Below are 14702 nucleotides of genomic sequence, written 5' to 3'. Positions count from 1 at the left end.
TATAAGAAGCAATAAACATGGTTATTATACCGGTAAATACTGAGTTTTCCATGGCCACATCGATGATTTGCTCAACTATTTTGTTATTGGACACCAAATGGACCCATGGATCGTTTTGTTATTATGTTATTGTTCTTGATGGCATTTTTCCTTTTGTTGTTATAAATAATCGATTTTCTTCTTGTGGCCTCTGTGGGATTCGTTTTTTTTTTGTGCGCGATGGCGTCATCAAAATCATAACTTGTGCACCTTGTCGCGGTTCTGCGTTTGCGTTGGTTGCTTTTTGGTGGTCAGGCGAAGTCGTGAATATATTCCACTGTGACAGATTGCATACCATTATATCATTAATTTTGCATCGCTCTCTCGTTTATCACTCGTGACCTCTCTTGTTGCGAAAAACTTCGAGGAAAATTTGCGATGAAACTTTTTGACCGCAAGACTAACAATGATAAAAGTTGGCTAATTTTTTTAAACAAAGTGTTTTGTGGTAGGTTTGTATTTAGAAGCCACCAAAAATCAATTTAATAGAATATTTATGCCTGAAGGAAGGTACCAAAGGCCAATGAGTTTACTTCATCGAGCAGAGTTTTCCAAGTAGCACATTTTTTTTAATTTACAATTTTATTTTGACCTTTTTGAATGAAACATGTATGAATGTTTGTCATATAACTTTATTTTAGTAAATTAATCTAACAAAATATATAATTTTATTAAAAGCACGACTTATCCTTTCATATAGCAGGGCGTTCCCACTTAAATGTCAATCACATTAACGATAAAAATTACATCCTCGAGTATAAATTTAATTATCATAACAACAAGCTATTATTAAAAAATTTGTAATTAAGCAGATTTTGGCAATAAGCATAGGGACCATTATTTGTTTGGACTTAACCTATTATTGAACACCGAGTAAAATTTCCTTTTATTATTGAACGCACGCAAAGTACAGAAGATAAGGTCGGAGTTTTATAGTTATCACGGAAGAGTAATCAAAAACATGGGCTACAATCACTAGTTAACGCGGACTTTCATTTTCTTTCATTTTAAACGTCAATAAGTATGTTAAACGTGGAATCAGCACAACCTAGTTCGAGCCTAATAAACCAATCTCATGAACTTATCCAGAACAGTGGTTTTCAAACGCGGTTCCGCCGCACCTCATAGGGTTCCGACAATACAGTCCAGGGGTTCTCCAACTTTACATTAAAAAACGAGAGTTTGTATTATATTTAAATATAATCAAATATTTATTAGGTCTGCCACTGTTGTTTAACGATAATTTTATTTTACCAGTATTAGGTTTGTATTTATATATATATATATATATCTATAGTTTATACAATTCAGACAATTAAACTATTGTGCGGGGGTTTCTCGAGCCTGGAATGTTGCATTTGGATTCTGCTCAATCAAAAAGGTTGAAAACCAATAATCTAGCAGATAAAAACAGAGACTTTTCAAAACTTTTTAACACCAAAAAAATGTTTCTAAAAATACTAGAATGTACTACTAAAATACCAGAATTGTAATAATAACTCACACCTAAAATAGTTTTACATACAACCGTGACAGAACAGAATATGAATAATGGATATTTTGAGATATATTATCTAATTAAAGAAAAAATAAATAAACTGTTAAATAAGATGGGGTCGCTCGCAAAGTCTGCTCAATATAATTTGATTTTTTGCTGTTAAAAAGCCAAGGTTGCTAGGAAGATAATTGTGTTCGTGTCAGCATGAACAAATGTATTGAAAATTGTATAATTTCATAAACAAGTACTATATTGAGTTCATGTAAGGTAACTAGAATAGATTTTTAAAACCTTATATCGCGTGTTACAAGTTGTACGCAGTTAATTTATTCATGATTCTCACGCATATATATTATTTTAAATGGTCACATGACTTCAGTATGTGATTAAATTGAGCAATGGAAGGTATTATTCATGTCATTAAAACGTAAATATTTCGCTACACTACCTAAAATAGACTTTCTGAAAATTTTGTCTGTCACCTGATCGCTAATAAAACCAATTGTATAGTATATGCGAAAATGTTGGGCACGCAAAGAAAATTTGTCGCAAAACCTGAATTACAGACAATGACATCATATTAGTAAAAAGACCGATTCATCGTCGCAAATCACACAAACAGGTTTGCCAGAAAATTATTTAGTATTTGCTTCACTTTGTTGATTCTAAAACAATGGAATATTTGCGAATTTTGTAGAATTTGGATCGATAAAAAAAGTTCATGACAATATTAATGCTAATAAATAGAAGTAATGAGCATGCGTAATTATGATTTCAGATAAATAGTAATGCCATTTAAACATATACAGAAACAAAATGTTGCAAACATTTTATAATACAACTTTTTTTTCGAGATAGATTAATTGCTGTTTCCATAACCATAAAAATTTTAAATAAGATACTGAATACAAATGAACAATGGTATACAACTACATGCATCCGTATCTCTCATGCGCCGTTGGTGGTGGTAATCATTAGAAAAGAAAATTACAAATATGAATGAAAAACTAACTTTTCGCCCTAATTATCTTGAAACGTGAATAAATGGCCCAAGCTAATTCCTTTTTATGGTTGTTTTCATTTGAAGCTATGAGTAAACAGATTCTTATGGCTGTATCAATCACACCGAGACCATTTGGGAAACGGTTTGTCTGATATTAATGGCTGAAACTACAGCTGCGATCTAATACCATTTGAATATCAGAATTGGGTGGCAATAACTGCTATCGATTAGTGAAATTACAGAATCTGTCCATAGCAAATTAAAATTGAGACGCTTGTCAATATTTTGTTTTGTGAACTTGTTTGTCATCTACTTTCGTTTTGATATTGTTTAAAATCATCTCAGATTGCTTTTATCATGTTGCGTTTTTGCAAGATTTTTATATAATAACTGGCGTTGAATTCATTTTATCTTATGTTTTTGAGATTTTTGCATGTAGATCAGGGGTGGGCAAACTTTCGTCGTTCGCAAGCCAAAATTAAAGGTTGCAAGTCATTAGCGGGTCGCACATATTTTTAGAAAGTTAAAAACCGAGGAAATGGCCAAGAATCACATTTTTTCATACAGATTTTAGTTAAATTTCAAGCAGCCCGCAAAGACATTTGAATATTTTCTGCGCCATTAAACCATTTGCACTCAGCATCAACTCTTTTACGTTCTGTTGCCATTCGCAAATTATAATCAATTATAGGCTCATTAAACGAGTGATTGTGAATTATATACTTGTTAGGTTATAATACAATTTAGTGTTTCAAAACAAATTCTGTTACGTAAAAAATATAATCGTCAATACAATACGAAGCGTCGCGGGCCGGATTATATTGTTCCGCGGGCCGTAGCTGGCCGACCCCTGAATTGTAGATGAAAGCATAAAATTTGAAACTCCCACCACTCTATAGGTCGTATTTTGAGGCTTTCTGTCCTCATGAAGTAAAACACAAAAAATTTTGAACCCAAAAGAAACAAAATCACATATATCATTATGTAATTGGAAATATCATTAAATAGCTATACTACGTAATGTGTGTAATATTCGAATTAATAAAACCTAAAAGTGATTAGATGTCGGAAACGGGTATTATTTGGGTCAAATTATAATAAAAAAATTAAAAAAAAAAAATTAAAATGTTACCGCGAGTCGGTTAGAATAATAGCGAAACGTTATCGACTTTCTCCTGTATTTTAATCGTCTGTTTTAAGTGGATATTTGTAACATTATTCCAAGTGCCGTATCCAACGCTACACAATTAAGATAACTAATGTGTTACTGCGACCGGAACTTAAGGAGCGTTCTCATTCAGCCTAAGGAGAAAATATACATATTAATTCCTTTGTACTACAAACTACAATTAACTGAGTGGGCGATAACCACTTATTTAATTCGTACTTCGGTCCGGTTTTAGTCATATCGAACATGGCAACAAATACACAATGCGATTTTTATATATACCTACAGCGTAATTTATGTACATGTCATGTCTGTCAACACTACGAATGCCGAAACTTACAATGAAAGCAATTGAAGGCATCATAATTTTTAACTGTAAATGCCAAAAAAGTGCTCTTTCCACACAGGAAATTGCAATTGCGATGATACATGATCCAGGAAGATGAGTCAAACTCGAATTTCTTCCGATAGTTCCCCCTAAAAACTAAACACCGACAAAAGTTCTTAAAATTTGGACTGATAATATCTCATTTAAGCGGAAGTTCTGATTTGACGTTCAGACATCAAAATATACGGGACGGAGAAACAGCGAAGTAACTGCGTCACAAAGTCGACAGATATTTTGATGCTCCAATCATGTTATGAATACGAGAAACTACACGTAAATTGAACTAATAATATCACATTCAAAAAGTTGAAACGGAAGTTCGGATATGTCATTCAGATGTCAGATATTATAAGATGATGCAATGGTGCAGCAACTTGTAGCAGTATCAATTGTTTTTAGCGTTGCCGCTATTATGATTTCCAAACGTATTTTCTAAATTCACTGAAAGACTGAATGCCCTTTATTGTTAACACGTACTAATCAAACTGAACCAACGATTGGCAGAGACTTTAGTACCATACATTTATATATTCATCGAAAGGAATGTGGATATTATGTTGTTGTCAAAAATTTCAGCATTAAAATCTTTTTTTATATATAGTTGTGGTTATCAACCTATTTTCCAGCTTATCATTTTATAAAGCAGAAATGAAATATATGCAAAATAGCATTTTCAAAATGAAAAATACGTTTTCATAGATTTATCAACTATTTTAATATTCATGCGAAAATGCTTTTTCAAGTAAGGTTTCGTTTCTTTTTTTGAACCACCCTTACAAAAGTACCGAAAAATAATGTTGAAAACATTTCACTGATGATACATCGATATCACAACGTAATACATCATACAAAAAATGTATCACATTGGAGGTTTGAGTTACGTAACTGTTGAATGGTGCGTCATATGGTGAATGTCGATGTTGGCGGCCTAAATTACTCAACAGTATACTAATCTAAAATAGAAAACGAAAGTTAAGCACGTCTGTAATACGCAAAAGGTTACGATTGGGCCATTAATAAAATAAATAACATGAAATCATGCTCGAATCACAAGAAGTAACATACAATATAAAAACAGCGTTACTGATCGTCTTTGGCTAATGCTAATTTGCAATGTAAAGTACGCCAGTCAACAGACTAATTTCTGAGAACCGTTTAATTTTCAAATTTGCATTGAATGGCCTTGACGACATTTCAGGCGAAAATTGATCTTCGGATTAGCGGGAATAAAATAGTTGTGTGATCGATGTGATGGGTAGTTCTGCGACATCTTGGTGTAGAATGATGTTGAGCGCAACGCAATACTGTATGGCGAATGTGATTCATTATTTCCTTCCCATTGGCAGCAACGGAATAGATTAATGCGACCACGCGGAAAAATTATACTTGTCAAAATGGGACTTTTGTCTGGATTGAATCAGTAAAGTTTTAAGGAACAGGCGATGGCAGTCGATGAAGGATGGCAATACTCTGGCAGACTTAATGCAATTTCAGCTTCCTGCACGCTCATAAACGCTGTCATCGGTCGGATTCACCAGGATATGACATATTCTCCTATTATGATTTATATCCCATATTTTTAGACTAACACTTACGATCAGAAATAACGCGAGACCGAATATATTAAAAAAGCAGACACATAATTCAAAGTTTACAAATTTTGACATATCGTCACGCTAATAACCGAATGGCGTAAGTCATTTTTGGCGATTTTGAGTTTTTCATAAAATAGGTATTTATGTAATGCTGCGCACCTGTCTGTTAACTCAGATTTTATTTTAAGAATTCCGAAACTCATAAAAATGGAGATTTAGAATGACATGTACATTTGTGCAATTGTTTCGTCATAATAAATTATCATTGTTACCGCAGGAGTATTGTGACGTCACAAAAGCAAAATAACCTCGGCGAAGTATTTTCGAGTTTTTGCATCTCGGATTCTAGCTTAGCGCGTATTAATTTGAATTTTTACTACAGTATAGGAAGACGTGCACTTGTGATATTCACTGTCCGAGTCCAATTCACCTTGGTTGGCTTTTATATTGGGTGCATTGCTGTTTTATTCTTTATATTTAATCTTAGTCTTATTGTGGTGGGTGTGCAGAACGTGTTATATATATTAATGAAATATATATTTTTAAACATAAAAAATAATGTAATTAAAACTGATTAGCTATTTTGGGGATTAGACATTGTAGATACTGAGAATTACATTCGTTTTTGGAATGTTTAGTTTTCAGGACTGGTGCATATAGTGCATATGCAAAATTGCGTATGTCCCCAAGTCATAGACACATTTCTGCCTAAGTCACAGTGCGCCATTATGACGTCACTTAACTGCGTCATACAAATTAACTTAAATCCGGCTACGATCAAAAAATTGAACCGTGGCAAATTATTGACTCTGAATGGCATAACAATATCATTAGGAAGTTTTTTACGTTTTTCTCAAAACTGCCAAAAATGACTTACGCATTTCGGTTATTAGCGTGACGATATTCTCTGTTGTAATTAAAATCTCATTTTCTGCATTCTTCAACTACATTTAAAATTACCTGAGAAATCAAGGGGTTAATATATGGCTGTCAAGTTTTCGAGTAAAAAAACCTTTTTATAGCAATATGTCTGTCCGTCAGAACAATTTGAAAGGAAGTCACTAATTTTCTATGTTATAAATCAACCTTTCAGATCGTGACATAACAATTATTTTAGTTCATTACGGAAGCCATCCAACATATAAGATGATAAAGCATGATATATGGCACAATTAATTGCCCTGGTCCCGAATATCCTGGTCTCTACTTATAGTCCATTCCACTTTGAAACGATATCATTTCTTCATTTTTGTTACAGCGTTTGTTACATACTCGTATATACGCCAGATGGACAATACTTCTCCGTATAGTTTGATTCACCGTAATTTCACCTGATAAAATCGTATAATAAGCTACAAGCAGAAAATAGAACTCCTCAGGATATCTGTAGGAAAAATGTTTTATTTTGACTTGCTGATTGATATTAAGTGCTAAACTTACTATAGATGTTGCAAAAATTAACTCTTTATAGATTATAACCCGCGTCGGTTTGTAGAATTGGTGTTTGGGATTTGCTTAAAACTTACGTGTTTTTAGATTCAATATACTATCGTAAATATGTTCAAGATTTTGGATAACGGATTTATAGTTGGTATTCTTGCAATTGTGATTGTTTCTCAAATTCACCAGGTTCAAGGTTGGTTTATTATTTTCCTGTTTAACCAAGCAAACTCTAATAATCAGGAACTAAAATGAAGATGTTGCTCTACGGCACCATCTATCTTTATACGTCTCGCACTGAATATACACGGTGTTGGGTATAAGTGTGCGTTGGTGTTTTAGATGAAGTAGTATAAAAATAAGAGGTACGTTATCTGCACCTATCTGCATCTAAAGCGGCGTTTATTGTAAATACGAACAGAAAAGACGAATTAAGTTTACCTCGTGACCATATACAATGTTTTAAGCTTTACGTGGAACTATGTTTTAAAAAATAAATATTTTCTGTCATGCTCTCTGATGAAAACTTGACAAATACATGACTATTTTCTGAATTGACGAAAGATATAAAAAAATTTTGATACATATAGTATATCGTTTCGAATTCTTTCGAAAATCATGCAATTTTTATTACACTTTTAAACTTTCTGTCTGCCGCAAAGTTGTAAGGAAGATTAATTTTTAAATTCTGAACTTGAGCCAAATCCACAAATGCAACACCGTGTCGTTTTTAATGTATATGCGATTTTTTTCCACAAATTTAATAATTTGAAACTCTATTTCTAACAAAATGCTCCTTTCCTAAAAATATTCCTTCCAATTACAAAACCGACTCAAATATACGTAATTATTCTTCGAAACAAAAAATGTCAAGCAAAGTTCATCACATAAATTGAAAGTATTTTGGCTATTTTGCAGGTCAATTATGCCACGATAGATATCCACTACAAATCTGTCAAGTATATCATCAACGACGCTTATGCAAATATGTTGAAAAGTCTTGTAGGGCAACATGCAGTGGATGCAGCGATGTTATACTAGATCAAGGAGGTATACTTATTTTGGTATCTTTTAGTAGTTATGGGAGGTATACTTATTTTGGTTTCTTTTAGTAGTTATGAGGGATTTGTTATCTTGTTTAAAGGTAGCTTATAAATATCAGTGTTCGGCGACCTGTTTCCAGTATCATGTTCGTACATTCAGCAAATACAATGTATAAATTTGTACTATCTGACTGAGCAACGCAATGGAAAACGTATATTTTGAAACGAAGTGATCAGTAGTTTTACTATAAAATTTCAATGTAAAAACTTGAAATTTCCGACTTAGTAAGTAAGAGTAAATAAAACTATAATTTTTTTATCACAAATTATTGAAACATTTTTATTGTCTTTTTTCTATCGGCCATTTTTTTGTTTTTTAAAAAGCTATGGGATGGAGTGAATGGACGGCATTTTCACTGTGTAGTGTCACCTGCGGTGGTCGTGGTGTGCAGACAAGAACTCGAATATGCAATTCGTTGAACGGATGTTCTGGATCAAGTGTTTCTAATAAAAGGTGTAATACAGAGAAGAAATGTCCTTCAGGTATTTGGTGATTTTAGTTTATCTGAGTAACTTTTTAATATTTTTGTTAATATTGATTCTGAAAAGGCGGACTAGAATAGAAAAAAATTCCAAAGTAGGCACGATGTTGAAAATTTACAACGATATTTCTTACAAGGGCATTGTATTTAAGAACAACGCCCGTCGACGTCATGTTCTGGTACAAAGTTTTTAGTAATAATCATTTTATCGCTACCTCACTCCACTGCTTCCTTTCCCCTTTATTTAATAAAAATAGAATTTTTTTTGCCACTTATTCACTTCAAAAAATTTAAAATTGAGGAACTATTTGTTGTGAAATATAACGGAGATGTTATTTCTTCATTAGCATGGGGTCCTTGGGGCCCTTATGGAAGTTGCAGTATACCATGCGGAGGCCAAGGACTGAAATATAGAGTAAGAACATGTCCGATACCTGGCACTTGTATTGGACTCGGTACTTCACAGAAAGCTTGCTATGGAGGAATATGTCAGAGAGGTGAGATCGATTTTCCGTATGAAATAAGCATGAAATCACAAAAATAAACTTAATAAAATTTAATCAATATGAGAATCAATCAAGAGAAGTCGAACGTTTCGTTTTGGTGGTTGAAATGTTGAAGTATGTAGAGAGCAGATCTTACTGGCTTACTGGCTGATCTTATTTGTCTTATGTTACCAACAAATCCCACACATTAACACAGTTAATTCAGATTCACTTGGGATCTTATTAATAAAAAAACTTCATGCTGATTCAAATTGTTCAACTTTGTCACAGACTTGAGAAGAACTAATAAATTAATCACTCCATTGATTGAGTAATTGAAATAATTCAAATCGATTTATATTTAGTTAATGATTACTTGCAGATTGCAGACATTTGGTTTTGTATTGTGCACAGTTTTGTATTCTATATCAATTTTACTTTGCCTGTTGTATTGATAACTTATAGTAATATAAAGTCAATCTGTTCCCGGTTTCATTATTACAGTGCCTGTCAATCAATTTAACCTATCACATGCGAGTCTTTAAGTGTGTGATAATTATTGTCTAACTAATAGGTCAACCCAATGCAACTAATCTAAAGTCAGACTGAAGGTTTCATAAAGCCTGAACATCTTATTAGATAAAATCATTAGGTTGGAGGTAATAAAACCTGAACCCATAAAAGTGAATATCACTTCTAAACACATACTCTTACTAATTCTTACTAATTGCCCAATTAAAGATAGGCACTAATGGGGTAAAAGTTATATATGTGTATGTTATATCATTTCATTAAATATGAAAATCACTTATCGTCTGCTGCGTGAAATGTCATATATAAGGGGTAAGTATCTTATTCGTTTTTGCTTCAGTACAGATTAGGCCAACAACATGAAAAGACCATGCCAAAACAACATATAACTGACATCTAAGACATACGTTACTATAGACATATTGGATTTGTAATTCATTCCCGTTTTACTATAAAGATAAATCGTTGTGTGACCTGAGTCTCAAGGAAACCTAATTAACCAAGAAGAAGTCAAGGAATTATATAGCTAAAAATAGATAATTCACATCTGACAAAGCCAATAACAAAAATCATCTGAATTTTGCTCTTTAATACATATTTAAATTTATTCAGAAAATGAACTCAAATCGACATCATAGCCTACTAATATTTGTTCTTTGATTGATTATTCACAACAAAAAAAAATTTTCTCTTCTTGTAAATGGATTTAATACCGCTCCTGTTTTCACAAAATTCACTCTTCCTTTCTACCTACCAACAGAAGTTTTTTGCTAAGAGTTTTATGTGTTGTTTATTAGGACAATGGACGGCTTGGGGACCATTCCAACCATGTAGCGTTAGTTGTGGCGGAGGAAAACAGAACAGATATCGCAGTTGCAGAGGGGCTAAAACTTGTCCTGGATTTTTTGAAGAAGTCAGAAGTTGCGCGATTGGTCCATGTCAAAAGCAAGGTAAAAAATCACCACCCAATCACCAGTACTTCAAAATTATAGATTGTTGTTTCCTTTTTTTTCATTCATATCCGATAATTGTATTCAGCACCAGCAACCATGACAACAACCAGAAGCAATGTTCGTTCTGACAGTGCTGGATGGAGTCAATGTACTCGATCGTGTGGAACTGGGACTAGATTTAAATTTGATAAGCCTAGTTGCACTGACGTTAACAATCCAGAATGCTTACGTACATTCGAGGAATGTAACATTCAGAACTGTCCGACAGGTAATATACAAATATAAAAGTATTGTGTATTTGACATTCTATCTTTGCTTATGAGTTACACATACTAAAATTAGCAAGTATGAAATGTATTCTTTTATCCTTATCACTTTGCTTTCTACTTTTATATATGGTATTAAACTTTTTTAAGGTTTTTGAATTCATTTTTATCTGTTTTTTTTTTTCAAAAAAAACTAAATGTGAACTTGCTGCGGTGTTGTTATTATAAAAATATTGAGCATGATCAGACTAAACTATATGCAAAAATCATGTATGACTAATTCGTGTATGATGTTCAATGCGTATTGAATGTAAATTCGCCATGTTGTTACGCTGTGTTTGGTTTGTTATTGCGCTTTTACTAATGATTTTACAATACTCACTCACAATCAATTTTTTGCTTAGAAACATGTTCATGGAATGGACTTGTACCTCGGTATAAATCTAGCGGGTGTTGCAGTCGACCATCGTCTGGTCATTGCGGGCAATCGTTTGTAAGTGGTCGTGTGATCAATGGGGATTTCTCGAAAAATCAACAATGGCCTTGGATGGTAAATTGAAAATTTAATCTCATGCTTTGAACAATGTATTTCTTGCTTATTTATTTACATTGATTTTTAATTTTTTACTATCACAATAATTCCTAATTTACTCTTGTCATTAGATATATTCATGAGTTTTATTACTTGAACTTTTTTTATTTCAATCATTTGCCGATAAACATTATATCCATAACTTTACAAAATTATATTTATTCCTTTTTCATTGCTGTTGTTGTTAGGCTTGTTGCTGTTGGGAAAGACGATTTTCTCCGTAACTAATTGACTATTCGATTTTCTCTAATTTTCACTGCTTTATTTTATTGTATGTGAACACTGTTTTTATTCCATCAACATCACTTTCGCTGCGGTTAGTGATCGGATCTTCGCGTCCATATAGTCAAATTTCAGTATTGTTCTCTTGTTGTTGTAGGTATCACTACGTATAAAAGGATTGCTTTGTGGTGGAACCTTGATTGACAAACAGTGGATTGTCACAGCAGCCCATTGTATAAAGTAAGTAATAATAGTAATTTTTGAAGTTTAGTCTTTTCTTTTTTGTTTTGCTGCTTGATTTCCTCTTATTCCTGTTAATTTTAACCTTTTTAGAAGAGGACGAGTTACAGCAAAACTAAATGAGATTGAAATTCGCCTCGGAACAAATTTTTGGGATCGACCATATGTTTCAAAACATCAAGCTTCTAAAATTATCGTTCACCCACGACACGATTACTTGCAGAATGATATTGCCATTATAAAAGTATGTCATCTACAATTCAAATTTATCTTCATACCATGATTTCTTATTTAAAAAGTTTTAACATAATATGAGCTTTGAATCAAATTACTTTTATCACTAAGCCTAATTGTACAATCAACATTTTAGTTGAAAAGTCAAGTGAAACTCAGTAGCTCAGTGCAGCCGGTATGTTTGCCAGATGGCGAAGATCCTCCCGCTGACAGCCCTTGCATTGCAATTGGTTGGGGTATAAGTAAGTTTAAGTTTTACCATTTACTGTGCTATACACTTATATATGATGCTTAATATATTAACCTGTATTTCTATATTGTGTGAATAATATTTGTGATTCACGAAATGTTTTCAGCGCAAAATGCTTAGTAAGTGCTAATATGCCTAGTTTGCTTAATAATAATAAATTTACCATGTTTCACAGAAAATATTTTTTGTGAACTTACGCAATACTTTAAAATTTATATGTTATAAATACGTGATTATCGAAGGTCATTCACGTCAACATCACATTTTCTCAGAATAAAGGCCATGATTACTCAATAGTAAAAATATCAGTCAGAAAATTAATTCTTGACTGTGATGACACTTTCTTACGAGACACATATAATGACTTTTTAGTAAAACACGTACGCAAATCTTATGCGTTAGTCAGTGGATCGAATGAACCCGTCAATCAATAATCTGTATGGTTTCAAGTGAGGTTATCTGCCACACAAGTGACAACAAGAGTTATAAATAATCGCTTACAAAGCAAGCGTTAAGCAACATGCATAATGACAACCAATTTGACGTAGTTCAGTCGATCCAGGAATGGGGTGCTATATTTTCATATAATGTATGAATTTAAATTTCATTTGAATACATTTAGCTGATCCAAAAGGTCCTCCAAATCCAGCTAATTCTTTGATGGAAGTTCAGTTGAATCATTTGGACATAAATGTGTGCAGAAAAAGATACGGACGTACCAGAGATATAGGAAATTACGTTATGAATTCTAATCGACTTATATGCGCCGGAATGTTAACTAAACGCAACGACATTTGTGAGGTAAGGCATTCAATATCCTACCGATTTTATTATTGCTAAATTTATCTTGTCGTGTTCACTAATGAATTCTACTGGTATCCCGAAGATAATGAGCCAAAAATAAAATAAAATTTGCCTAATATGTTAGAGTGCACATGCAGATGCTGAATATAGTTTTTCGATAACAATTTTAAATCAGTGTAACTTTAACTATTTGCATCTGAGAGTGATGATAAAATTCAGCTTGTAGCAAAAACGATATGATGTACTTTTAGGGTGACAGCGGAGGACCTTTACTTTGCCAAAGACGAAATTCATGCGCATGGTACATTGCTGGGATTGTATCGTTTGGACCAAAAGGAACTTGTGGCGAAATTGGATCTCCCGCAGTGTTTACGAAGATTGTATCATTCGAAAGATGGATTAGCCGACATATATCGTTTCCAAAAGCAGGCGGTTGTAAGAAATAAAAATATTCCGAGCTTCCAGGATACTTATGCTTCCTGATCTTCCAGGATACAAGTCTTAGCAACCCTCTGATGTTGTCCAATAGAATAAGTTGGGACGATATTTCTGAATGCTTTTGGTCATCAATACCTTCCTTTTATTATTTTTATTTTATTTACATGCACTTTATTGAGCCCGTATTATTTTAAAATATAATATTAATATCAATTTTGATTTTTTTAAATAAAAATTTCGAATCTATTACATTCTTTCAACTAAATAGTCGACTAATAAACGCAAAAGATCTTAAAATCTTTATTGAAGCTGAATTTTGCGATAAAAAGTGTTACTTTATTCTCGATGAATACATATATTATTTGTATTTATCGATTTGGATCAAACGGTCGAAGATATATTTTGTGAATTTCGTAAAGTTCGAAAAAAAAGGTTTCAGGTGTATTTTATTTATATTCCACATGATTGCCTGTATTTTAAATGATCATTCCTTTTTTAAATGAGGTTCCGGAATAATTTGGTTATAAATAATTTTTGCTGTTTTTCTTCATATTTCAACAAAAAAGGATTTTTCGAAAATACTCCAAACGCCTGGACAATTCATATTTACACATGTGTGTACATAATGAAATAGTAAAAATATGAAATAATAAAGTGTTCAATTAACGCAATGCTGTTGTTTTTTGTCTGCTAATCCTAAGTTATTACCAAGTCTTCAATATTAAAATCGTTGTCAAGATCGAATCAGAAGAATTCGAACATTCAAAGTGACGTCAATGAGGTTACGATTTCGTTCTTCGTTTTCAAATAACAATATGATTTAACTGACGTATTTTTGTGTGGTAAGGTTTTATACATGCAACTGTAAAATTTTGAACGGCTAAAACACTCCCGCGGGACATATCATTAACAAATATTCCAAATTTGAGAAGTTTTAGGCAACATTTTTAGGTTTTTATCGTCAATATTGT

General features: G+C 32.7%; 1 protein-coding gene across 1 annotated transcript; it reads left to right on the top strand.

Moving 5' to 3' along the window:
* The first annotated feature begins 7218 nt into the window (after positions 1–7218).
* On the top strand, positions 7219–14583 carry LOC120346470 (uncharacterized). The gene is made up of 12 exons (XM_039416218.2): positions 7219–7327; positions 8050–8181; positions 8559–8717; positions 9064–9213; positions 10530–10682; positions 10771–10953; positions 11356–11501; positions 11923–12005; positions 12099–12249; positions 12376–12481; positions 13112–13290; positions 13545–14583. Exons 1-12 carry the CDS (start codon positions 7249–7251, stop codon positions 13737–13739), a joined length of 1716 nt encoding a protein of 571 aa, XP_039272152.2. The 5' UTR covers positions 7219–7248; the 3' UTR covers positions 13740–14583.
* Positions 14584–14702: the final 119 nt, after the last annotated feature.

Source organism: Styela clava, chromosome 8 (assembly GCF_964204865.1).
Source record: "Styela clava chromosome 8, kaStyClav1.hap1.2, whole genome shotgun sequence".
In the NCBI taxonomy this organism is placed as follows: domain Eukaryota; kingdom Metazoa; phylum Chordata; class Ascidiacea; order Stolidobranchia; family Styelidae; genus Styela; species Styela clava.
This window is presented reverse-complemented; position numbering and strand designations above follow the sequence as displayed.

Excerpts from the sequence above, each read along its gene's own strand:
- LOC120346470 (XM_039416218.2), top strand. The coding sequence starts at position 7,249 with ATGTTCAAGATTTTGGATAACGGATTTATAGTTGGTATTCTTGCAATT. Across the intron at positions 7,328-8,049 it reads TCAAATTCACCAGGTTCAAG|GTCAATTATGCCACGATAGA; the intron begins GTTGGTTTATTA and ends GCTATTTTGCAG. Across the intron at positions 12,006-12,098 it reads ACAGCAGCCCATTGTATAAA|AAGAGGACGAGTTACAGCAA; the intron begins GTAAGTAATAAT and ends TAACCTTTTTAG.